The sequence below is a fragment of the Anas platyrhynchos genome, chromosome 2, assembly GCF_047663525.1.
Source record: "Anas platyrhynchos isolate ZD024472 breed Pekin duck chromosome 2, IASCAAS_PekinDuck_T2T, whole genome shotgun sequence".
In the NCBI taxonomy this organism is placed as follows: domain Eukaryota; kingdom Metazoa; phylum Chordata; class Aves; order Anseriformes; family Anatidae; genus Anas; species Anas platyrhynchos.
In genome coordinates this window covers 3,936,206-3,960,074 of record NC_092588.1, presented here as the reverse complement: position 1 = coordinate 3,960,074, position 23,869 = coordinate 3,936,206, and the positions used below count along the sequence as shown (strand labels likewise).

The window sequence follows — 23,869 nt, the reverse complement described above, 5'->3', positions numbered from 1 at the left end:
TCTAATAATAATAAAGCAACAAACAAAAACCTCTTGGGTCTGCCTCTGCTGTTAGTAGTACCTTAGATGTGGTCTGAGTGCAGCAGCATGTTTAAAGTAGATTGCTTTGAGAATTTCTAAATTCCTGTCCCCCTGCTACCTCCACACCTCTTGGTAGATGATGGACTCTGCTGGAAGCATGTTGCAGCCTAGTACTCAGCCCAAGGCAGCTTCCAAAGGTGAATTTAGTAAATCTAAATGTCTTCCTTATTGCTAACATGCTATAAAGCTTGGTGACACAGAACAGAATGTCTTTATTCAGGAATCTACATTCTGTACACAAATACGGAAACCTGACTTCTGATATATCTCTCAAGCTACTCGGTTGCTTTGCAGACTGCTTCTTTTCCCAACTACAAGTTTCCTGCAAGAGTCCAAAGAAGATACAAAGCAGAATAAAACTGCAAAGGAGAATATTAACCATACGAAGTTCCTAATTTCTGCACATACAGATTAGGCTTAAATTCCAGATTTGTAGCTTCTGAATTGTTATGTTTCAGGAATGCTGTCAGACTTCCTGGTTTGCTGTGTTAATATCGTGTATGTTTAAATGCACGTGACTTGAGCTGACATATAATGCAAACCGCATGATCTGCGTGGCCTTGAAACAGCTGAGGTAATGCAGATCCAGAGTAGCAATATTGGACAAGTTTGCACTTTGCATTTGTCCTTATGGGGGTAAGAACGATAACAAACAGCGGTGTTCATGCAGGGCTAGGCCTTACACTATGTATGGCTCTTGTTTCAGATTCCTCTGCTGTTTAGCCTTTTTTTTAATATACAGTTTCTCTTTTTTTGATAGTGCTTTCCATCTTACAGCTGATGCTTGGGATGGGATGGACGTAGTGGCACTGTGTTGTTCTTGAAGCAATCTGAGTATGCTCCTTCCTCAAGCTGCATCTCACCTCTAGATTTCTTTGGCCATCATTAGATGAAGTGTGCCAGCTGCATCCTCTCATACATATGGAGCATTCTTTTATGCAAGGAAGTAAAATAAATCAACCAACCAAAACAAAACACCGGTCTGCTTCTGACATAGCAGCATCATTAAAATTAAATGGAGCCATAAAAGTATCCAATAAATTATAAACAAATTATCTGGTATAATAGCTTCGTTGCTCCTAGTAATACCTCTTAATTCTAGGTTGTCATCAGAAAAGCTTTTTTCATGTTTATATGTTATTATTTATAAATATTTCTCTATAATTTAATTTCAGCTTACTGGTGCAACTGCGACCTTTCAAGGATTTAGATGTCGATGATCACATAAAAGAATTTGCAGCAAAATTATTTTTAATACCCAGCCCGCCACCAGGACCACTGCACTTGGTAATTACTGATGCTGAATTCCCTAATTATCTTCATATGACACACTATAAAGCTCTAGGATGTTGCTTCGTATAAATTAGAGAAATGTCTTCCCTGTCAGATCAGAGATTTTGCCTGCTGATACATAACTGATGTCAAAAGGGAAACAAAATTTCCCTCTCAACTGTGTCACTTGACCAAAGTGTGGGAGTTCCCTGTCTTGTATCTGATTTTGGGCACCTTGTTATCTTTCATCTACCTGAAAAGACTTCCAGGGAAGCAGTGCTTCAGCCATGTGCTTCTCCTTAGCTGAATTCCTTGAACCTTGGATAAGGGGTTTGGAGAAGAGGGAAAAAAGAGCATAGTTGGAGCATTAAGTGATTAGCTAAACCAACTACCGAGTGCCGAGATAATCCAGCATTTGTCCCCCTGATATTTGAAGTGGAATATTTGAAACACTGAAATAATCCATTTGGTTTGGCTTGTTTTGTCGTCTTCACATAACATTCATAATTTTTCTGTTTCCTAACTGAATTTTATCAAGACTTTGAGTTTTCCAGTTGTACCTACAGATATAAATTACATTATAATATATTTATAACAAAGAAGGTTTTAGAAGTCTTAAAAGTATTTTCTTTTAAAGTTTTATTGGCCAAGTAGCCTATGATAATAAAAGGAAACAAAGTCCTTGTCAGTCTTTCAAACTAGAGCTTTTATCTTTTGCTATTTCCCTCTGTTTCTATTCCAATGCTCAAATACCTGTCTTTTTGCTGTTAGTTCATCTTGATGCTTTGTAGCTGGAACTAAAATTGTGGGATGAATGCATTGTGGGAACGCTTTTATTAAGAAATAAACAAAAAAACATCTGTTGTAACAGGTTTTTAATATGAAACCACTTCAAATAATAATTCCTTCACGGGAGGACCCGGACAGTCCAGTTATTGACTTGGATCTTCACCTTCCGTTGCTGTGTTTCAAGCCAAAGCAGGTGCTTCAGGTAAAGCTCATCAACACTTTAAATTGTATTTGGGATTGATAGTACTGGTAATTTGTATTTAAAACAACCAAAGAAACAAAACAAAACAAGATGTTTTAGTTACCAAAAAGCATCATAAACCCAGGAATTCAGAATAGCCTTAGTTCTGCATGTTGAAAATATAACATAATAAGCCATACTTCTTAAGATATTTCCTTACTTAAAGACCAGCTTAAGGCATATTGGATTTATTTTTCCTGCAGTTTAGCAACAGGTGTTAAATTTCTTAAGCACACATTTTTAAATATAAATGCCCAAGCTGACAGATTTTATTTTGATTCCTCATAAAATGCATTTTCGGAAGGTTCATAAGAGCGCTTTTCATGTGTAAAAAAGGGACCTGTAGGATGGATTAGTGACAGTTGGCATTCCTGTAAAGAGAATCTAAATGGTATAGAAAGACAAGAAAATACAAGAAGCTATTTGCAAAGAGTTTTTTTCAGGGTTTCATAGAATTGTCCAGTAATTTTGATTTGGAGTGTCTTTGTAGGTTACTTGATCTGACTCTGCTTAAATGTAAGATCTGACTTCAAAGTTCAATTAGGTTGTTCAAGATCTTTAGCAGTACTGGTGTCACTTCCTCTAAAAAGCTCTGGTTGGAGACTTCTATCCATGTTTGTAAACGTCCTCAGTCCTGAGAAGGGAGGTGGTATTGGCTTTTTTTTAATTATTTTTTTATTTTTAATTTTTTGATGTGCCCATTTTTCCACCCACTTCTGCATTTTATGAATGGAGCTATCAAAAATCCTCCATAATGGTCCTCTGCAACTGGTGCATCGCTTGGAGTTTGTGTTCTCACCTTTGTGAGATAACCCATATGTGCCATGGCTTGGCTTGGAGTCATCCCACTTAACTCAGGGCATCTGAGTTTGGTGCTGAGATGCCATTAAGTCCCTCTCTATCAGAGGGAAAGAGTGGATTAACTTCTTCAGTAATTTCAGCTAAATCCTAACCTCTTTGACATTGGTGGCAAAACTCCTCTTGACTTCTATAATTAAATTTACTCTCCTTCTCTGTTTTCTTCTCTTAGTTTTCTAAGAGCCCATAAATGGATGGTATTTCAATTTTAATAGTACATAATTTATCTCTTAGAAAACAGAACTTGTGAGACTGTTTTGCAAGCAGATGGCATATTTGTGTATATGCTGTATGTTATAGATGTAACTCCTTGTAAACACTTTGTTGTTTTCAGATCTTGACCTGCATTTTGACTGAGCAGAGAATTGTTTTCTTCTCTTCTGACTGGGCCTTGCTGACACTCGTGGCCGAGTGCTTTATGTTGTACCTTCATCCTCTTCAGTGGCAGCACACTTTTGTGCCTATTCTGTCTCGTCACATGCTGGATTTCGTAATGGCCCCAACATCTTTTCTGATGGGGTGTCATATCGATCACTTTGAAGAAGTTAGCACGGTATGTTCCCATTCTTGCTGTTCAGTTCCATGTGTGTGTTTTCTCCCTTCTTTCAGATTCACCTAGAAACCTGGTTTTGTTATTTAGGTGTGTGAGAAGTGAAGAAACTAAAAGTAATAGAGCCATGTTAGTGTGACCATTGGCTTATTGGGATAAGCTGCTTGTTATTTCCTTTACCCTTATTTTCTTTTCTCATGGCTTTTTCTCATGGCTTCTGGGAGTTTCTTTTTCATCTGGGGAGAATTTCCATCTACATGTTGTTTGTGTATGAGTAGTTTCCCTTCAGATCTTTGCTTAAAGAGTTGCGTGGGATGACTTAGATTCCTTTTCCAGGCAGCTGGGTTAAGAGGTCAGCATGCACTTGAAAATACTCTAATGGAGCTGCTGTTCTCTATCATGGAACTACTTAATTAGAAGAAAAACAGCAATATAAAGAATGTAATTTGTCAGTAATTCTGAAGGTTTATTTTTGTCCTTATTTTTGAAACACTCTTTTAGTAGGTGGTAGTACTCTTGTGTATTAAGGAGAAAGAGAAATACATGTACATTGTCAGTCTTTCTGTTTTCTTCTGTTAAAAAGGAAACTGAAGATTTAATTCTAATTAATATTGATAATGGGAATATTGCACGTTCAAAAATGGATGAAGAGGAACCTGAAATTCCAGATGTTCCGGCACAAGCCGCAGAAACTTTCATAAAGAGGTAAAAAGATACTGAAACTGTGTTTATCGTAGTGCATAAATCATGTCGGGCTCTCTTTTTAATGTTTTTATTGTGTGTTATTTATTATTAATTCATATTTTTCATATAAAATGCCATTTGATGAAGGAAAATTGAAGTTTTCAATTAATTAATATACAATTAACTTTTAAGCGGTTGTAATCATAGCCATGTTATGCTGCAACACCTAGAACACTTGTTTATTTTTGATTTCAGATATTATTCTTTGAACTTTTCTGTTCTTTATACAGAAAACTGAGTGCACTGTGATGTACGTGCGCTAATAGGACTTCAAGGAATCTTGTTCGCTTGTCAGTGTTTGTAGATCAGTATTGCACTTGGTAAAAAAAAAAAAAAAAAAAAAAAACATTTGTGAGAGCTAAATGACTTTTTCTTTAACAGATAAGAAGAAAACATTGGTGTTAGGATGTAACTTGACATTTATTTTTCTTTTCCGTGTAGAGTGGAGGGTCTTCAGCTGCATTATGACCTAGAGCTGTGCCATCTCCGTGCCAGCACAGATCTTGGTGAACTCCAAATGCGCAGAAGGGCTTGGCAGCAGAAGCTGAATACACAAGTTCAGCAAATGACTTTGCAGTTAATTGTTAATATCTTCAGGTGAGCGGGTATAGAATTCTTTATCACAAGAGTGTATGGCACTGGTTAAGATGTCACTGAAAATATTCTTATTTTATCCTGTTTCATAGACATTCCGTAAATCTCGTAGGTTTTGTGAGGGAATGAGAAAGAGGTCCTGCCAACCTGCTGGAATATCCATCATTAATGTATTCGGATACATCTAGTACCTGCTGTAGGTGGCCCTGCTTGAGCAGGGGTTGGACCAGATGACCTCTAGAGGTCCTTTTCAACCCCAGTGATTTGGTGATATACGTTTTTAGGACATCTTAGGTAAAGCTGTTCTAATTGTGGACTTGCGTGTCTCTTTTGAGAGGATTCCAGGAAGAGAAGTGCAGCCCTCTTCTCTATAAGAAGAGGGGAAAATCCCCAGCCATTTACCACCCCCCTCTTGTTGGGGGTGGAGCTCTCTGTGGGTCAGCTGCTCACCTACCTGCTCCTAACACTTCCTGTCAGGAGGTGCTGGGGTAATTTATATAGCCCAAGTGCCAGGGCTGTGTTAACTGCTTGCTTTTGTTGGGTCACTGTAGAGAACAGTCACACAAGTGGCTGGGCCCTCTGCAAGGACAGTAGCTCCTGGATGTGGACAAATCAACAGACTCCAGAGAGCACAGCTGGATCTGGAAAACGAAATCCATTTAAAGCCTGATGTGCTGCCACTGTGGGATTTGGTGGATTTCAGTGTTTGGCAGCAATATATTCCAGATAAAGATGAACAAGAAATGCCTTTTCCTGTCTGAACAGCTTGAACTCTCTAACTCACTAAATGCCTGTATACAAAAAAAAATGAACAGATGCTTTGGTAATTAAGAGATGATAATAACCTTTTGATTGTTTGATTCTTTTGATTCTTTTCTTGCTTTCTTTCTCCTTGCCTTCAAACTTTCTCTGTTCTTTTTTTTTTTTTTCAGCATTGTTTCTTCTATCTTCTAATGCTCTATCTACCACCGTCCAGGAATGAAGGAAAGTAAATCTCTGATGCAATTGTGCTGCCACTTGCTGCTCTCTCCAGTGAAGCACTGTAGTATTTCTGTGTGCATGAGGTTCCATGTTCAAAGCAAGCCATGATAAATAATATAGAACTATATACTTGTACTAACTACCGTTTTTCTGAACACATGCATGAAAGACGAGCAATGGAGTGGCCTTTTGTCAGGTCTCTGCATGGATATAAGATTCCCCAGTTGTGCTTACATTGGATTTTAGCTCACCAAGTTATTGTCTTCATTTATGAGTTGTTTTTTTTTTTTTTTTTTTTTCTTAACATCCAGCATGAATAGATGAAATAAGATAGAATTTTATTATCCTAACCTTTTATTAGGAGCCCTGATTTTAGCCACTTGCATGTATCTAGCTTAAATAACTTAACCGTGGGCTTGAGTTCAGTGAACAGCTTTTTTTTTCCTGAAAAACTCACACATGCTGCTCCTGAGACAGCTTGTTCTCTCTCGTTTTTAGGACACAGAAGTTAGAACTGATGTCTGGTTTTTCAGAGATAGCACAGAGCCTCTGTTGCCTGCTGGGACCATGCATATGCTAAAAATTGCATTGATATTGCATCTCACTTTCTCTCTTATTGAAAGAACTCTTTCTCTTCAGACACAACACAAGTTGTCAGTTAGTGCTGGCTTTAGGAGCAGAGTTTGAGAGTGTAGCAAAACATTTTCAGTGTCTCATGTGCATGTTACAGATGTGAGGCAGTGGGACAAAATGAAGCCAGATCACAGATTTCACATTGCCCATGTGGAGAGGTGCACTTGTCTTCATAGTGCCTCCAGGGGGTTGTATGGGATCCTGTATATAGACACCATTTCAGGGATGGAGCCTAAGTCATGACTTAAATATACAGATTCTCCTCCAGGGGTTACTGAAATTAATCCCATGGACTGTAAGTGACCTTGCAGATACTGCGGCATGTTTCTGATAGTATCAGTAGGTTGCTGCTGCAAAAAGGGCAACTTACTTACAAATCCCCAAGCATATTTATCTTTGTGTTTATTTTATCTCCAGGGAAGTAAAAGACCATCTAAATTATGAACACAGAGTGTTTAACAGTGAAGAATTTCTGAAAACAAGGGCAGTGGGAGACCAGCCGTTTTACAGAAAGGTAAATTCAGTGTTAAATATGTTGTGATTCTGCTATTAATCCCTACTTCAGGATTAATGCCAAAAATTAATGGCATGGTCACAGTTTGGGCTGTGTAGTGTTCCTGACTCACCAGCTTTCACAGAACGCTTTATGAGATTTGTTTTATTTACCGTAAACAGATTAAATAGCAGGCAGCATTTTGGAGAGCAAGACACTATGTAATTTCAGAGCAAATAAAACATAATTCCCCAGGGGTGCGATAAACCTATGGCAGATGGTCAGTAGAGCTACATCTAAACTGCATTTTAAGCACAGGCACCTGTCCAGACTGTTTGGACCAAAGCCCATGCGTGGACACGGGTTTTGAGCAAGCCTGTGAGCACGGCAGAAGAGCCTGAATGGCACGAGTTGAAGCACCTGCCTTATCTGCAGCGTGGGCAGCGGGGCGTGGAGCTGCTGATGCCTGCTTGGCTCCAGGCCCTGAGCCTGTTTCCTACAGCATGGCACAGTGAGAGCGTGCTGCTCACACTAAGCACAGGAGTTGGCTTGTGTTGGGCTCAGCAGGTAGAACTACAGCTCTTCAGGCTAAAGGACACCTTAAAATCCCCACTTAATTTCTCCCAGCACTCCTGCAAACTCATCTTATTGCTATATACCTGATTTTAAAGCCCTATAGGCATGTGGAGTTTGCCTGTACAAGCCCCGAGTTCCTTTTGTTGCTGTTCTGATCAGCTTGATCCTTCTGTTAGTGTAAGCATGATTTAGGTCCTCTGCTGAAGCTCCCAAATGACTCCGTTTTTACTCAGTGTGTTCAGTGAGGCAGCTTTCTGCGAGGTTGCAGGCATTTTCCTTGTGGAATACCAGTGCATAAGGATGCTTTTAATGTAACGACTGTGTATATCCTAAAAAAATAGGATGGGTGTGATTTCCTCATTAAAAAGAAAGCATCTTGGTCACCAGGCTGTAGGATTTGTTCTCTTTGGTGTGAGGCTGTCACTGATCATCAAAGGCTGGAGACCCTTTGGGTGAGGAGAGGAAGTGAGGAGAAAGGAAGTGAAAATGGAAGAAAGAAAGGAGCAGGGGGAAAAGGAGAAACTAAGAATAGACAAATTACACCAGAGCTTCTTGAAGTGTTCAGGCGCTTTGCCCAGAAGCTCAAAGTTTGAGATTTTTATCCTTGCAGTTAATTTTTCATTAATCTGTTTGCACCTAATTAAATTAATATTTACCCTCAGGTAATTAAACTAAACTGTCATGTGTCTGAGAAATAGAATTCGCGTATTTAAGGGTTTGTGTCTAGCCATTTACCAAACTAAATAAGGAAAAAATAAAAAGAACCTGTTAATGTGTCAGCAGGCCAAAAACTTAGAAGTGTTCTGATTAGGATTTCAAATGAATAGAAATAATTGAAATGTTCTCAATGGCAGTTTCTAATGCTATAAATGAAGGAGTGGCAATTTCATGAGTTGAAATTTCAAAAAAACCCAAAACCATATTTAAGAAGACCTTTGAACAGATGACTCATTTAAATACTAAAATACCACAGTGGTAGGTGTGCTTTCAAGTAAATCTTACAAGTTAGAAAAATATGGACTAATTACTAGTGCTATCTAGTGTTATCGATAGTGTTAATGGTATCTAGTGATATCTGGAGTTATCTTGATTAATTATCTTTAAAAACCATTAGGAAGGACTCAGTTCCTGCAGTTTGTCAGCGCCTGTACATACAACTGGAAAGAAAATACGCCATCTACTGGAGAATACCTGAAAGCAGAAATCTTGGTGCTTCTGTAGATGCCATTTTACAGGATGTATTGCAAATAGGTAGATAAGAGGCATCCTGGGTACAAACAGGCTATTTGTTGGGAAAATGTTTCCATTAAGTTCAGAGTACCAGAATTACTTACGAATCTGATTCATAAATCAAAATTACTTACGTTTATCTGATCAATAAACTCCCACCCCGGTAACTACAAGACTAAAAAGCGTACTTTAGCCAAGCCTCTGTGATAAAGCATTAATTAAAACAATTTTTGTATTTACAGTCAAAGATGCAACTGTCTTTCTGTTAGTGTCAGTCCGTTTCTAATGGCTAAAAGTTGCATAAGCATAAAGACAGGATTCCTGGTTATAACAGGAATGGTTATAATTCCTGGTTATGACACTCTCCTGACCCAGTTTGCATTGGATTTTTCTGAACGATCAGTTTTCTGAATCGTTTAACTTCAAACAACACTAATTGCTCTGTGTTAGTACTAACATTTATAGAGTTATACGTCTTATGCTGCCTCAAATCCTGTTTTCATCTTGTTTTAATTTGAAACGGTGGGACTGGTAGCTTTGTAGTTTTATGTAACATTAGAGTGCCAGAAACTTCTTGTTCCAAGTCATAGACAATATCTGCATCACTTTGTTACAGGCAAAAAAATAATGCTGTTACACTTCAGTAGCTAAAACTCTCTGTTACGCTCAGTATTTCTCTTTTTTATTTTTCTTTCCCTCTTTTCAAGGTTGGTCTGAGATTGTGGTTTGCCACTAAGCAAGTATGGAAGGTGTATGAAAGCTGAGTTGGTTCTTCTGGTGTTGAAGTTTGTGTTGAAATATTTTTGGTTTTGTGACTGCTAACATCAATGTTCTTAGCTTTGTATAAGCAAAGCTAATAAAAATGAGCAAAAGATGCTGCTAACTTGTAAATGATCAAGAGTTAATCAGTTTGTCTCTCGCAGGTTTTGGAGACCTACATGTTTCACTCTTTTCTTAAAGCCCGTTTGAACAGAAAAATGGATGCTTTTGCTCGACTTGAGCTGAGTACCCAGTCTGAAGAAGACAGGTGATGCTTTCTCATTTCTTACTGTGTTTTTGAATCTCATCTTGATGTAAGCGATAAGTCCTTTTGACTCTATTGGTGTGAGATCAGGTTATCCATGAATAAAATTGTGACTAACTGATAGGCCATTTTATTTAGCTTGCTCTGAAAGAAAGATATAAATGTGTCCAGTCACAGCTGTTGGAATTGTAAATTAACACAGCAATTGTAACTTAATACTTTAAAACAGCAACAAAATAATCAAGTAGTCATTTACTGTGTATGTATACAGCGTTGTAAAACTAATTGCATATCTTTTAAAATTATTTCTCTCAGATTAAACTTGATGTTTCGTATCCCAAGAAGAATGGCCACGGAGAAAATGGCTTCTAAACAAATGAATTCACAGTCCACGATAAACAGGCGTATGGTGATCAGTATGCCTAATCTGCAAGATATCAAACTGCCAGAAGTCCCCCTTAGAAATTCCTCATTTCGTAGAGTCGAAACAGACATTGGTAAGGGAAGAAGGTGTCAAACAAATGCTTTTCTGTTGTCTTTATGGGTGACATCGTTCAGTGATTTCCACAGAAGCAGGGTCAGATGCTAGAAAGAAACGGCGAGCTGGGTCACTTTGAGCCTGTGCTTATATATGTGTGTATCATATTTTAATTTGCATATTCATATATAAAATATATTTTATATTACTGATGTTATCAAAATAGGGAACACTCTGATAATAAGGAGGATGTGCATACAGTGCATCTGTGTCCTTAGCACAACTGGAATTTCTTTGCATTATTTATAGTACTGCTGCTTGTGAAGATACTCACACTTTTACTCGCTGCTTATGCTAATCAGTGTACCTTCTTTTTTTTTGTTTTTAGCTCTGAAGATGCCCTCCAAATCAGTCACCATGTTCAAAATCCCAGAAATTCACTTTCCTCTGATGTACCAGTGTGTTCACTCCTACTATACAGAATTCTTCAACCATCTCAGCAAAGCTATAAATACCTTACCACCTGACAAGTCAGCATTGCTGGCAAGGTACTTCTACCTCCGGGGACTTATTAGCTTGATGCAAGGGAAGCTACTAAATGCACTTTCTGACTTTCAGAACCTAGATAAAACAGACTTAAGAATTTTTCCTACTGATCTTGTAAGAAAGATCGTGGAAACCATGCCTCCTTCTGAGCGTTTTCAAGCAGACCGCAAGCCTGAGCTGAAGAAGCTGATAAGTCGAGTGATGGAAAAACAAAGGGAAGTTACAAAAATAGATGACCACGTAAAAAACTTTGCATTGCCAAAAACACACATGCAACTGGATGATTTTGTGAAGCGAATCCAGGAGTCTGGGATTGTCAGAGACAAAGACACTATACATCGGTTGTTTGATGCCTTAACAGTAGGTGGGTAGAAAATATATTTTTATGGATTATCTACATTGACATAATGACAGTTTTACAATAAAGACAAGGAATCTGCTTATGTGCACACAGCTTACAGTTTTCCAGATTGTGTAGATGAGGTAGTTTTACTTGTTTTGTGATCTGTGGTGTGCAGTTCTGCTTTGGCTTAGAGAATAAAGTGTTGACCTAATTGCCAAGGGAAAATAAGTCTTAAAAATCACCAGGTAGCTTGGCAAGGTGGCAGACTGTTAAGAGCACCTAGCAAATTCCAGAATTCAAGTAGCTACAAATTAAGTTCCTCTTGGATGGTCATCATAGCAAAGGGAGAGGTTACTTCCGTGTTTGAGTTCACTTTCTTATCTCCTTAAAGAGATTTGAGTCTTGTGACAGATTTCTAAAAACAGTTTGATAGTGCTTTTATAAAACACTGTTTGGTTCTTTCTGCACCTAGTCACTGCAGTAACTGTTACATTTTGTGCCAGGAAGGATTAAATGTTAGTCAAAATAGCAAGACTTTCTGAGGCCAAAGGTAGAATACACTTCTCAAGAATTTGTTTGACTCTGCTTTCAGACCCACTTGAATTCTTAGAATAATTATGTATTTGGAATAACTGTTGCTGAAGTCTTTAATTGCTGGAAGTCTAACTTTTATTCCAGGTTAAGTATGTAGCATAGTAACACAGTATAGGATAAGGAACTGGAATGTAATAATGAAAAATATTCAGTTCAGTAGGGGATTACAAATCCTTTCCCATTGTCTGGCTGGATTTTTCTGATAAGAATTTAAAGAAAAGAAATAATGGTGCAGTGTTTGCATTTTCCTTCTCTAGAAATCCTTCTCAAGAAAGTTTTTGTCTCCAAACTCTTTTCCAGGCCAATTTTTTTTTGATATTTTTTGTACTCTGTTTACCCATTATGCTGTTAGAAGCACAAATTGAAAGTTTAAAGCTATCCTTTAAAGCCATCTTTCTGTTTAAATCTGTATAATAGTTTCTCACAGTAACCAGCATTCTGCTTCTTTTAGGGCATCAGAAACAAATCGATCCCGAAACATTCAGAGACTTCTACAACTACTGGAAAGAAACCGAAGCAGAAGCTCAAGAAGTGAATCTGCCACCAGCAGTAATAGAGCATCTAGATAAAAACGAATGTGTCTACAAGTTGTCTTGCTCAGTTAAAACTAACTATGGTGTAGGAAAAATAGCACTGACCCAAAAACGCTTGTTCCTTTTGACCGAAGGAGGACGTCCTGGCTATATCCATATTGCTGCTTTCAGGGACATAGAGGTGAGCATGGAGGAATTTCTCTTGCATGATCCTGGATCATGAATCTTGTTCCATTCTGCTAAGAGATTTGCCTCAACCTGACTGTTTCAGTGAGGATTGTAGGAAACACCTCTGATATCAGTGATCAGGTAAAATTCTGGATCTTCAGGCCAAGAATTGCAGGGTTGAGGTGTGCTGGGTCCTAAGATGGCATGGTACAAAAATCTGGAGCCCGTAACCTCTAGATTTACAGAAAGATGCAAAGCACAGTGGGATATAGAGCTGGAGGTGTGTAAAAACACGAGTGTTTTTACTTGTGGGTCTGCACCTCACCCGTGTCTGCACGGTACATCTTCCTTGCTTTCTTTCTTCCCAGGATGTGAAGGTCACAACTGTAGCTTTCCTTCTTTTGAAAATACCTACTCTGAGGATTGCAACAAGATCCAAAAAAGAAGTCTTTGAAGCTAACCTTAAAACTGAGTGTGATCTCTGGCACCTGATAGTGAAAGAAATGTGGGCTGGGAAGAAAATGGCAGATGATCACAAGGTATAATCTTGGGCATATCTAACTGGATAAGGGGTGTGCTTTCTCTCTGTTCTGAATTATTCACGTATCAATCTTGGAATTTCTAGGTTTCAGCACATGATAGCTAAGTAATAAGCTGTTGCTTCTGATGTTTATTCTAAATATGGTACATCCAGAATACTACCAAAAAAAGTGAAGTTACATTTAAAAATTACTTTTTTCTAATCCATTAGCCTGGATCTTTTTGTTTATTCACCAGTTACGGGAAATAGTTCTGTAGTTTAAACTTACAGCATGAGAGTATTGATCCCAAAAGAAAGCTTCCCACAAGTTGCTTCCCTTAAAACGTATAATATACAGAAAGATTTTGTCACGTGGGAATCTTGGTGGTTCTAGATCCCTTTGAATGAACAGAGCAAGATGCTTTCTTCTGTCACAGAAACCTTGAGAAAAAGGATCACACAACCATGGTTTCCATCTAAAACACCAAATCCTCCAGCAGTGATGAGTTTAATAGTGAAAATGTGTCTTGATGTTTCTCCGGGAAGGTTTTGGATCATTTTAGCTGAGATCAAGAGTAATGCACTTCTGTGCAGAGAGGTCCAGGCTGAAAATTGGTCCCTACCCTGTCCATGCTGTGTGGTTTCCATCAGTGCAGCTCACATGGTTTCGTTTGCACATCCCGAGTCTGAACTTCCAGATCTGGAATACTTCTTTCAGTGCAATGAGTTAAAAGTAGCTCTTCTTTCCCTGCTCTGTGCCCTTGCTTGGGGGTGAAATGGGACGCGGGAGTGGGGTTTGAAATGGGGTCTGACTGCACTTAGCATGGGCTGTGCTCCAGGGACACAACCTTGTGAAAGATAACTTGTGAAAATAACAAACTACAGTAAGACTTTTGTCTTTAGGATCCACAGTATATTCAGCAGGCGCTGACAAACGTTCTCCTGATGGATGCTGTGGTTGGTGCACTACAGTCCTCCAAAAGCATCTATGCAGCCTCTAAACTGTCGTATTTTGACAGGATGAAAAACGAAGGTCAGTCACACAGCAATACCACAAAGCCTGCTCTGGGTTCACCATCTGCCTCAGCTTCTTCTGTTTACATCAAGTTTTTCAAGCTAATTTCTGCAGAAATATAAGATGATGATAGTCTAATTGCACTTTATAGCCATAGTTTGTTAAATAGTATCTTTATTTATTTATTTTGCTCCTGTGCATCACACAACATGGTTGGTATTTCTATGTCCATATATAGGCTGCTGAATTTTTGTTTCACTTCTTTATTCCTTGGGTGTTGTATGCGTGATTCTCTTACCAGAATTCATACAAATACTGTTTGGGCTTTCATGGTCAGCCAAAGTTAGAGGGAAAGAAAAATGAAAGATAATAATTTTAATTTTATTAAGTGGTGCAGAATTATTCTTTCAGAAGAATTACAGATCTATTTCAGGCTTTAAGCATGCGCTTTGTAACCTTTTACATCTCTTTTTCAGTGCCCATGATGGTCCCCAAAACAACCTCAGAGACGTTAAAGCACAAGATCAACCCCTCAGCTGGTGAGACGTTTCCACAAGCAATAGATGTCTTGCTTTATACTCCAGGTGAGGTGATGAATTTCTCTGTGTTAGCTTTAATTAGCCTATAAAGCAGGTTATCTCCCAGCACCTGGTATGGTTCTGTTCACATTCTGACAGCCTTTGGTTGCGTATAGAATACTAAAACAGGAAAATCCTTTAAAAAAGAACAATAATATTGCATATTAAGACATTCCAAGGTATATTTTCAAAGCTGTAATTTGCTTCCCTACGTGTATGCGTTATAATAGTCTTTAATTATGTGTTAATGCGCTGATTTCCCATTAAGACTTCCACCTCATTTATTGAGCAGGGTGGAAGAAGGATGCTCCACTATTGATCAATAATCATTCACCGTTCCTTTTCATCTTCCAGTAGAGTCATATGGGGGTGTTTTGTGGAACCACAGTGCAGGGAATAGTGTACTACCTCTTGAAATCCCAGACAGATCCATATTCCTCTGGATCACACAGGATACAGTGACAACCAATGTCTAATTTGTTGCACTTGATTTAAGTCCACTCCTGAAGAACGTATTACCGTGTTCCTTGCGAGCAAAAGTTTGATAGTTGGCAAATTTGTACCTCACTGATTCAAAATGTGCTGGAGGAAAAAAAAAAAAAAAAGTTAAGGATGAAAGTCTCATCATTTCAGATGCTTAATTTGGGTTGGCTCTGATTTTTCAGAGCAGTCGTACATGTATTCCACTTCTTAATGAGACTTGAATATAAATTCAGCTTTTCACCTCAGGTTTAACGTCTGGAAGTGAGGAGTGTGCTGCACATGAGAAGTTCTGGATTAAATGATTTACATGGGTGTTCTGGTTCAGAAGCACTAAGAACTCCCTAGAGATCCTAACTTCTGCCACACTCACGACATACATTTAGCCAGAAAGTGAAGGAGAAAGCCTAGAAATAACTCTTTTGCTGCAAGATCCTGCTCTAATTCAAAAGTGAATCTATACAGTGCAGGACATCTGGCAGTGATGTATGAGACACAAAGTATTTGATCATACATTTAAAAGCAAAACAAAAGGCATGTATCTGAGGCTGTTCACAGTGGGTGTGAATGTGGGAAGTAGAGACTAATTCTGGGTTAACTTCATAACCTTACTAGTCTTCTGATGCAAGTTCACATTTAATTCCTAATATTTGGGCAACAGATAGGTCAGGAGCACAAATCACGAGCTGTGTCATCCGATTCATTAACAGGAGCTGTAAGTGCCAGAACATGGGTGTATTTTGTTAGGAAGTTGCTCTGCCTAACCTAATAATGTTTTTTTCCCTGTGTCTCCAAAAGTGGTTTAATTTTCTTCTCTGTTTCGTTTTTAGGGCATCTTGACCCTACAGAAAGACCCGACAGTGCTCACCCAAAACTCTGGTGTGCTTTAAATGAGGGGAAAGTGGTGGTTTTTGATGCATCTACCTGGTCTATCCAACAGCACTGCTTCAGAATGGGCCGCTGCAGGCTGGTGAGACTTAACACATACCGTGACTGCTTCTTCAGCTTGTTTTTTCTGTTGCTAGAAACTGCGTGACCCTGAATCATGGGGCTAGGCCACGCTGTTATTCATTAAAAGTTGTTGGAGGACATTCAGGTTGTTTGTGTCATGGTCATCTTGGAGAAATGAAAGCTTTTAAGGAAAAGGGAGAGGAGAGGAAATGGATTTATGCTGAAACAACTCAATTGGTAGGAAGTGATGGCTTGAGTGCTGGTCTGATGTGCTGGGCTAGTGGTGTGGGCAGTTGGGGCAGGGAGGTTGCTTTGAAACAGTTTGAGTGGAGAGAGTCTACATAAAGAGAAGCTGAGGAGAGCCTAAAGAGTGCACGGAAAGTCATCTGTGCTGAAGAACTGGAAACTGGTTCAAGGAAATCAGTGGATGATTTTGTAAGAGAGCAGTTGAAAAGAAGATGACTCTAACAACAGATTAAAGAAAGATGCTTGGCTTGAAACAAGTAAATTGGAAGGGAGAGAATAACAACAGGGAGAGCTAAATCAGGTTTGGGACTGAGTGAAAAACATGCAGAAGAAAGAACAAGCAGCAAAGGCGTTGGATAGGGGACTTGCATGGAAGTTGAGAAACATCTTTGAGGATAAATGTGGGAGAAAGGGAAAAGTAAAGCTGATGGTGAGGGGCTTGGGGTGGAGGAAAAGTGGAAATCAAGGGGAGGAGTCGGATGCTGGCCTGTTCTGAAGAAGAGGAGAAGAGAAGTTTGGAACTTAGGTGACTTGGGAGAGAAATTAAAAGTTTCTGAATGGGGGAAGGATGTTCCAGAGGCAGTAAAGATGATATTTTCCGAGGCACCACTTCTAACTAAAGTGGGAAGTATGTTTACATCAGGTGGCTAGTGCAGCTTCTAATCCAGAGGACAGAAATACACCAACCACAGTGGTTTCCCCTGGCACCATCTGTAACTTTTACTTTGTGTAAGCCAGGAAACACAGCTTGGAGTCGATAACCAAGATACATGATTAATCTTAATTATTGAAGATTAAACTCAGCAGAGATCTGTCCCTTTTCTCTCTCTTTCTTCCTCTCTCCCCTCTTCTTCAGCAGAGCAAAGGATAGAATACTGCAGTGCTGAGTCTTGATCTTGTTACAGTTTTATGGTAATTACTGGAACTCTTAATGCAGCATTTTTTAAAGTTACATTCAAAAGTGTTTTCTTTCTGAATTATCTTTAATCCCGCTTTTTCTCCCCAGACTTGTATGGTGATGGTAGAACAGAGTCAAGTGTGGATCGGCTCTCAAGACTCCATTATTTATATAATCAACACCCACAGTATGTCCTGTAATAAGCAGCTAAATGATCATCGTTCTGATATCACTGACATCGTTGTGGAGAAGAAGAATGGGATACCGAGGTATATCTAATTACACTGTTTTCGTCTTAAAATACATTTACAATCAAAAGTGAAAGACTGGAAGAGTCGTGGATGTAAGGAGAATCTTCCTGTGGTTAAACAAAGAGACATTTTATGTAGCTAGAGAAGTATTCATCAGTCTGGGCACCTTCAGCCTGCAGTTAAAGGTCTAGTTAAAGGTCTAAGTGATGCAGTATGGTGCCTTAATTATTTGACTGAAGCAAAACCAAAAAAACTAACTTTGCTCAAGGAGCATAGAGAAAACCAGTGGCTGATTTTCTGAGATGTTGGAAGGAAAAAACCTTACAGAGAGATCTGGACAAATTATAGGGCTGAGCAGTCACCAACTGTATGAAGTTAAACAAGAGCGAGGGTCAGATTCTGCACCTGGGAAGGGGCTCCTGTGAATATACGTACAGACTGGGGGATGAGAGGCTGGAGAGAAAGAGATTTGGGGATGTGGTCAATGACAAGCTGAATATGTGTCAAAAATCTTAATCAAAAGTCCTAACAAGCAACAGCGTTCAGGAGGATTATAGGGGATGTTTTTGTTGTACTTAACTCCTCAAGCATGATGTAATTGGTGCTCTAGTTAAAGTGTAGGTCTTTCCTTAGGCGTCTTTTTGGGAATGGGATGATGGGATGGATGTGTTCTCATCCATTCAAGGCTCTGGTCACTGTTTCAAATAATTTAGCAAGGCTGAGTGTTCACTGCTAAAATGATTTGTGTCTGGCTTGAAGCCTCTTGGACTTCAGTCTATGAAGTGAAAAATGTTAATTAGGCTTACCTGCAATATAGCAAATTTTACGCTAAGCCTCTTCTGTGCATGAATTCTGTTGTGAACATGAGTGTACGCTGTGCTGTCATTATTCATTTTTTATCTGTACCAACAGTGAAGCGTACTCGAGCAGCTTAGATGGCACGGTGATCGCTTGGAACATCAACACTCTGAAAGTTAACCGTGCGTTTCAGCTGCCCTGCCAGAACCTCACTTCTATCAAACTTCATAACGACCAGCTGTGGTGCTGTAAGTTCATTACTCTAACAATTAACATATTTTTTTTTTTTTTTTTAGTCTTCACACGATACACTGTTTTATTAGGCAGAACAATCCATTAATCTCAAACACTGATTTTTCTGTATGTGATATTCTTTCCACTTGGTCTGTTTAAGCAGACTTCAGTGGGTAAGGCTTCCAAAACACTTTCACAGTTGGCTAGCGTGGATCTCTGCTAAAGGTATTGCCCCTGCTGCAGGATGTGACTTCTTGCTACACCATGTTTGTCTGCCCTTCCCTGCAAATTGGAATGAAAAGCTTTGAAAAAGCCCTTTAAAAGTCTAGAGTGACAATGATGTTTGCAAATTCCATTTGATATTTTGGCTAGCTTTGATGTTATTGGTCCGACTTGGTAATCCTCATGCCTGCCTTCTGGCCCTGAGCCTGTCATCCCCACTGCAGAAGCCTAGATAAATAAAGGCAGGATTTATGTTTGGGTAAAGGATTATCTCCTAATACTCCTTTAGATCTCCTAATGTAAAGGAGTTTGGTTTTTCTCCTCGCATTGTTTTTGGATTCCTAACAGGTGTTCATGCTACAGAATTGTAACCAGAGTTTAGAGAAAGGACAGATGTAAAAAATAGATGCTATAAAAAAGAGGAAGAAGAACCTCCAAGATTTCACTGTTGACTTGAGAAACAAGACAGCTGTTAGATGCATCTGCTTTATTTTGCCTGTTTTCCCCCTGCTTTGTGGCTGTGGAAGAAGCAGGCACTTCCGCTAACAGCGCTTTCTCTTTCGTATTGAAGGTACTGGAAGTTGCATACTCATTATGTCAACTTATGAATTTCGACTGCAGATGAAAATTGATTGCCACCTGAAGGATTTGCGTTCATATTTCCTCTGCTTCCAGCTCTTTCCTGAGGTATTAAATTTGAATTGGTAGTCATACCATCTCCACACCACATTATGTGGTGTTACAAGTGAAAATATTGTTACTTAGCATGGTATGCTTCCTGTCAGCAGTGCTGCTAAACACAACTTTCTGTCCTTTAGAGAAATGAAATGTGGGCATCGTATTCAGGGAGCAGTGACCTGTATATTTGGAACACCAAAGACTTCACAAGCACGCCCCAAAAAATTCATCTTCAGGATTGCTCTGAGATTACCTGCATGATACAAGTTAAAAACCAGGTGGGAGACATTTGGACTGTTCTTACTCATGGAATTCTTGTGGAAGGGAAGTTTAGGTCCCTTGATATTTAATCTAAAGGCTCCTGCAGCTGAGCTTTGGAAGAAAATGTTAATAGACTAACAATAAATGCCCATCAGCATGCCTAGTTTCGTAGACGACCTTTTTCTTGTTTAGTTACCTCATACACAACTCGACAGAGGCCAATGGAGCTTCCCCCTGAGCTGTTTTGTGTCCCTGTCACTTCTGGCCTCAGGCTGCGTGCCTGCTGTTTGAGTAGTGTCAGTAGCTGTGTGTGTGTCTGTAGTGATACCATATGGACAGGTTTATGTTTAACTCACAAAGAAATGGTTAATAGATACCTACTGGGGGAAAAAAGCTTCCTCTGCTCAGATTTTCCGTACTGCCATCCTCTAAAATGAAGCACTTCATGAAAAAATTCATGAAGCAGGGAAGATTTCTGTGCCCTTGGCTCAGTTTGTGATCCGAAATGAGAAAAGCTAACCTGTAAATTAGAAGCTTGTTTGGAAAGCCGTATCATTAAGGTCTCTTTTGCTCTGCTTTGAACTTTGCTCTTCTCTTTAACTCATTCCTCACTCAACTCCACCTTAACTAACCTTGATATCAAAGAAACAACTGGAAAATATCCCTGCGTGCTCCATCTCCTGACCCTGAGTGTTCAAACACCATCTTCCAGCCTGCCTCTGTTGTCCAAGCTTGTCATTGTGCCTGGAGCACCCACGCTCCTCTTCCTCACAGCTCTGCAGATAAACTCACTCACTCTCCTTGAATCTTGTTGAGGGGTACTAAACAAGAAATAAATGGGTGTATTTCTTCCTCAGTCTCATCTAGTTTGGGACCCAAATTCTGTAAACCTTGAATTTGCTGGTTCAGCAGCTTCCTGGAGCAGCAGGTTCCAGAAGTTCACTGCCAGCTGTATAAAGAGAAGTGCTTTCTTCTGCATGAAACTGAACTCTTTCTAGTTTCCACACGGGGCCCTTACTTCTCTAGTTGTGGGATTTGTTGAAAAATAGTTCTACATTCTTCTTCTACATTCTCATCTGCACTCTTGTGATCTTTTTTTTTTTTTTTTTTTTTTCAGAAGCCCAGCTGACTTGCTCCCAATAGATCAGATTAAAAAATATTCTGTATTAATGCTCACCACCAGTAAGAATTTCTTCATTTACTCAGTGATTTTGTTCCCTGTGATGATCTCTGCTGTCTTTCCAGGGATGGAAGTCAGACTTGTTAGCCTGATTATTTTATTTTTCCTAAGGATGCTCTTCAGGACCCCTTTCTTTGTAGGGAAAACCATGAATCCAATAAATACATATATGGGAGATTCTCAGTGTTCCCTTCTTCCAGCTTAGCAAGACAGAACCCTCACTTTATTCTCTCACTTTATGCAAAACTCCTGTCTCAACTGTGTCCTAGAACAAAATCTATCAAAAAATATTATTCTGTTATATTTTTCTTCCAGATGTGGGTTGGCAGTAGCGGAACATCCCAGGGCAAAACCAAAGGGAAGATCTACGTGGTCAGCACTGAGAAGAAGAGCGTGGAGAAGGAGTTGGTTGGGCACGCCGACACAGTAAAGGCGCTTTGCTCGGCAGAGGACAGATACGTGCTCAGTGGTGCTGGAAAGGAGGAAGGGAAAATCGCAATCTGGAAGGTCGAGTAGTTCAGCTTTCCAAAATATGGAAATGCAAATTCAGCGTGCCTGCCTGTGCTGGAAGAAGACCTCGGGCTTTGTTTACTGTAGCGTTTTGCATCTATTTCAACCAGCCGTCAGTGTTATTTTTGTATTTATTGAGTTATTTTTTGGAGCTACGTTGTTGTAGAAAATCAGACTAGAAGCGAATCTCACCTTGCACCTTGAATTGCACCTGCACGTTGGGTAAAGAAATGGAAATGTGAATAGCGGGGCCACGGGCTTTCAACTTCCCCTATTTTGGTGTGAAGGATCGGAGCTGGAGGCCGGACCCCGTGGTGTTGGCTGCACTGAGTGAGCCAAAGCTAGCGGAGGATCAGCTTGGTAATTCCACAGGGATGTTTTTTCAGCGATGCATGGATTACCTTAAAAACTCACAAAAAATGGCCTTACAGCCTGTAATAGCTGGAAATGTTCACAGGAGGGAAAAACACAAACAACACAGAACCCAGTCTCTCCAAAAAAAAAAAAAAAGCAACAAAACCCCAAACAAAACACCCAAATGTGTTAATTTGATTTATTGAGTTACTGTAAATGCCCAGTACCTTTCTGAACCAGCAGATTTAGGTGGGAGGGCCGTCTGCTACCGCTGTGCGTATATTTATGGTGCTGTTATTTAAAAGGTAGGTCCAGGCGGCCTCTCCCTGATGGCACTGAAAGCTTCCTGCTGGTAAAGCAAGATACTTGGGTAGTCTCCATAAGGTTTTACTTCTTAAACCTGTTCTTCCTGTAAAACCAATGCAGTTGATACTTGTAACACTTCATGCAACTGTTTTTTTTTCATTTTAAGCACTTAATACATGCAGCAGTTTATTATTAGTAGTTTATTCAAAGAAAGTATATCAGACTTCCTTTTGGAAGCAACCTTTTAGTTGCCTTGCAGACAAATCTCTGCCAGCCCTCTCTTCAGTCACCCTTTCTGTAAGCAGAGGAGCTGCTGTTATTTAATGGAGAACCTGCTTAGTTTAATGTAATTTTATTTAAGTTCTGCAAAGTCATCAAACTACTCCTTAATTACTGGAGTGGGCACCATCAGATTGCAGTCAAAGGGATTCTTTCAAGCAGCATTCCCTGATCTATTCCTGATTTTTTTTTTTTTCCCCATTGGTAACAAAATCATCTTCAAGTAAAACAAGAAATCTTTGCAGAATAATTTTATTTGTGTCAGTAGAGTGGAAGACAATATTTAAATTATTGTAAATAGAAGGAAAAAATGGGCTGCTACTTTTTTAACAAGTGTAAACTGAAACAGTGAAGTGTAAACTACTGTAGATGTACTTCATGTCATACTTCAGACTCTTTCGATGTACTGACAGTTTCATCATATGATGGCAAATGTAATTTTATCTTTTTAGTTTTTTTTTCAATTTAAGAATATTAAACACTATATTGATACTCTAGACTGTCTTTATGTCTTGTTCTTTCTCCTGCTTAACTTTTTTTTATAAGTATTTAAATTATTGATAAACCCGAAAGTGGTGCTGCACCCTGCCAGCCTGTGTTACAGCCAGCTGCTATTTTTGCTCTCACTTGCCCAGAGAGGCTTTGGCTCCTCTCTGCCTTCAGTTTAACACCAACTAATTGCCTTCTGGAGAGGACATGGAGACCTTCTGAGCTCTAGGACGCCCCTTTGAGGAGCGGAGCTGCAGCAGGGCCCTGTCTGAGCACACTCAGTGGCTCTTTAGCCCCGTGCTGGGGCTGCTCAGCTGTGCCGTGCAGCTTTCAGTTCACCTCTTCCGCCTCTTGGAAAGATTCCTTGTTTTTTTTTGGAAGCCGGCTGCGGTTCAGGGCTAACTTGTGGTCTGTTCCTTCCTGCAGTTGATGATTCAAGCCGAGGGATGGCAGCATCTGCTTCTAGAAGTAACCCACAGGAGCTGCAGCGATGGGAGCTCCGGCTGCGAGCAGGTCAGAGGCCGCGCTGGGGCCGATGAGGTGGGGAGCGCTGGGTGGAGGGGTCCCTGCAGGTCCCTGCCTTTCCCCAGCCCCAGCATTTGGCCCACTTTTTCCTGCTGCAGCCCCTTTAGGGCCAGGTCCAGCAGGGTCTCACACCCCATGAAAGCAGAGGAGAGGCAGCTGTGCAGGTGAAGGAGGGAGGAAGCTGTCCCCTGAGCTGCTTTGCTCTTGTAGCTCTCAATATTGGCCTTTGTTGGCTTCGCAGGTGGCTGCCACCCCTCGCCTCTGCCTGGGAATGCAAAGCTCTGAGAGCAAACAGCAAAAAAAAACAGGTGTGCACCTTGCCCAGGCTGCAGCACGTTGTTCCTCCATGGGTATTCCCTCCCTCAA

General features: G+C 39.8%; 1 protein-coding gene across 1 annotated transcript in view; it reads left to right on the top strand.

Moving 5' to 3' along the window:
• The window catches only part of DENND3 (DENN domain containing 3), a 33,638-nt gene extending 10,652 nt beyond the window's left edge, over nucleotides 1-22,986 (top strand). The window contains exons 5-23 of the mRNA XM_027452749.3: nucleotides 1,257-1,368; nucleotides 2,225-2,344; nucleotides 3,576-3,794; nucleotides 4,375-4,496; nucleotides 4,977-5,132; nucleotides 7,161-7,257; nucleotides 9,966-10,069; nucleotides 10,382-10,563; nucleotides 10,933-11,454; nucleotides 12,479-12,741; nucleotides 13,097-13,267; nucleotides 14,152-14,281; nucleotides 14,740-14,847; nucleotides 16,152-16,291; nucleotides 17,525-17,685; nucleotides 18,580-18,713; nucleotides 19,493-19,608; nucleotides 19,740-19,877; nucleotides 21,356-22,986. Coding sequence (XP_027308550.3) covers nucleotides 1,257-1,368; nucleotides 2,225-2,344; nucleotides 3,576-3,794; nucleotides 4,375-4,496; nucleotides 4,977-5,132; nucleotides 7,161-7,257; nucleotides 9,966-10,069; nucleotides 10,382-10,563; nucleotides 10,933-11,454; nucleotides 12,479-12,741; nucleotides 13,097-13,267; nucleotides 14,152-14,281; nucleotides 14,740-14,847; nucleotides 16,152-16,291; nucleotides 17,525-17,685; nucleotides 18,580-18,713; nucleotides 19,493-19,608; nucleotides 19,740-19,877; nucleotides 21,356-21,556 — 3,196 coding nt within the window. The 3' untranslated portion in view covers nucleotides 21,557-22,986. The remainder of the gene's footprint in view (nucleotides 1-1,256; nucleotides 1,369-2,224; nucleotides 2,345-3,575; nucleotides 3,795-4,374; nucleotides 4,497-4,976; nucleotides 5,133-7,160; nucleotides 7,258-9,965; nucleotides 10,070-10,381; nucleotides 10,564-10,932; nucleotides 11,455-12,478; nucleotides 12,742-13,096; nucleotides 13,268-14,151; nucleotides 14,282-14,739; nucleotides 14,848-16,151; nucleotides 16,292-17,524; nucleotides 17,686-18,579; nucleotides 18,714-19,492; nucleotides 19,609-19,739; nucleotides 19,878-21,355) is intronic.
• Nucleotides 22,987-23,869: the final 883 nt, after the last annotated feature.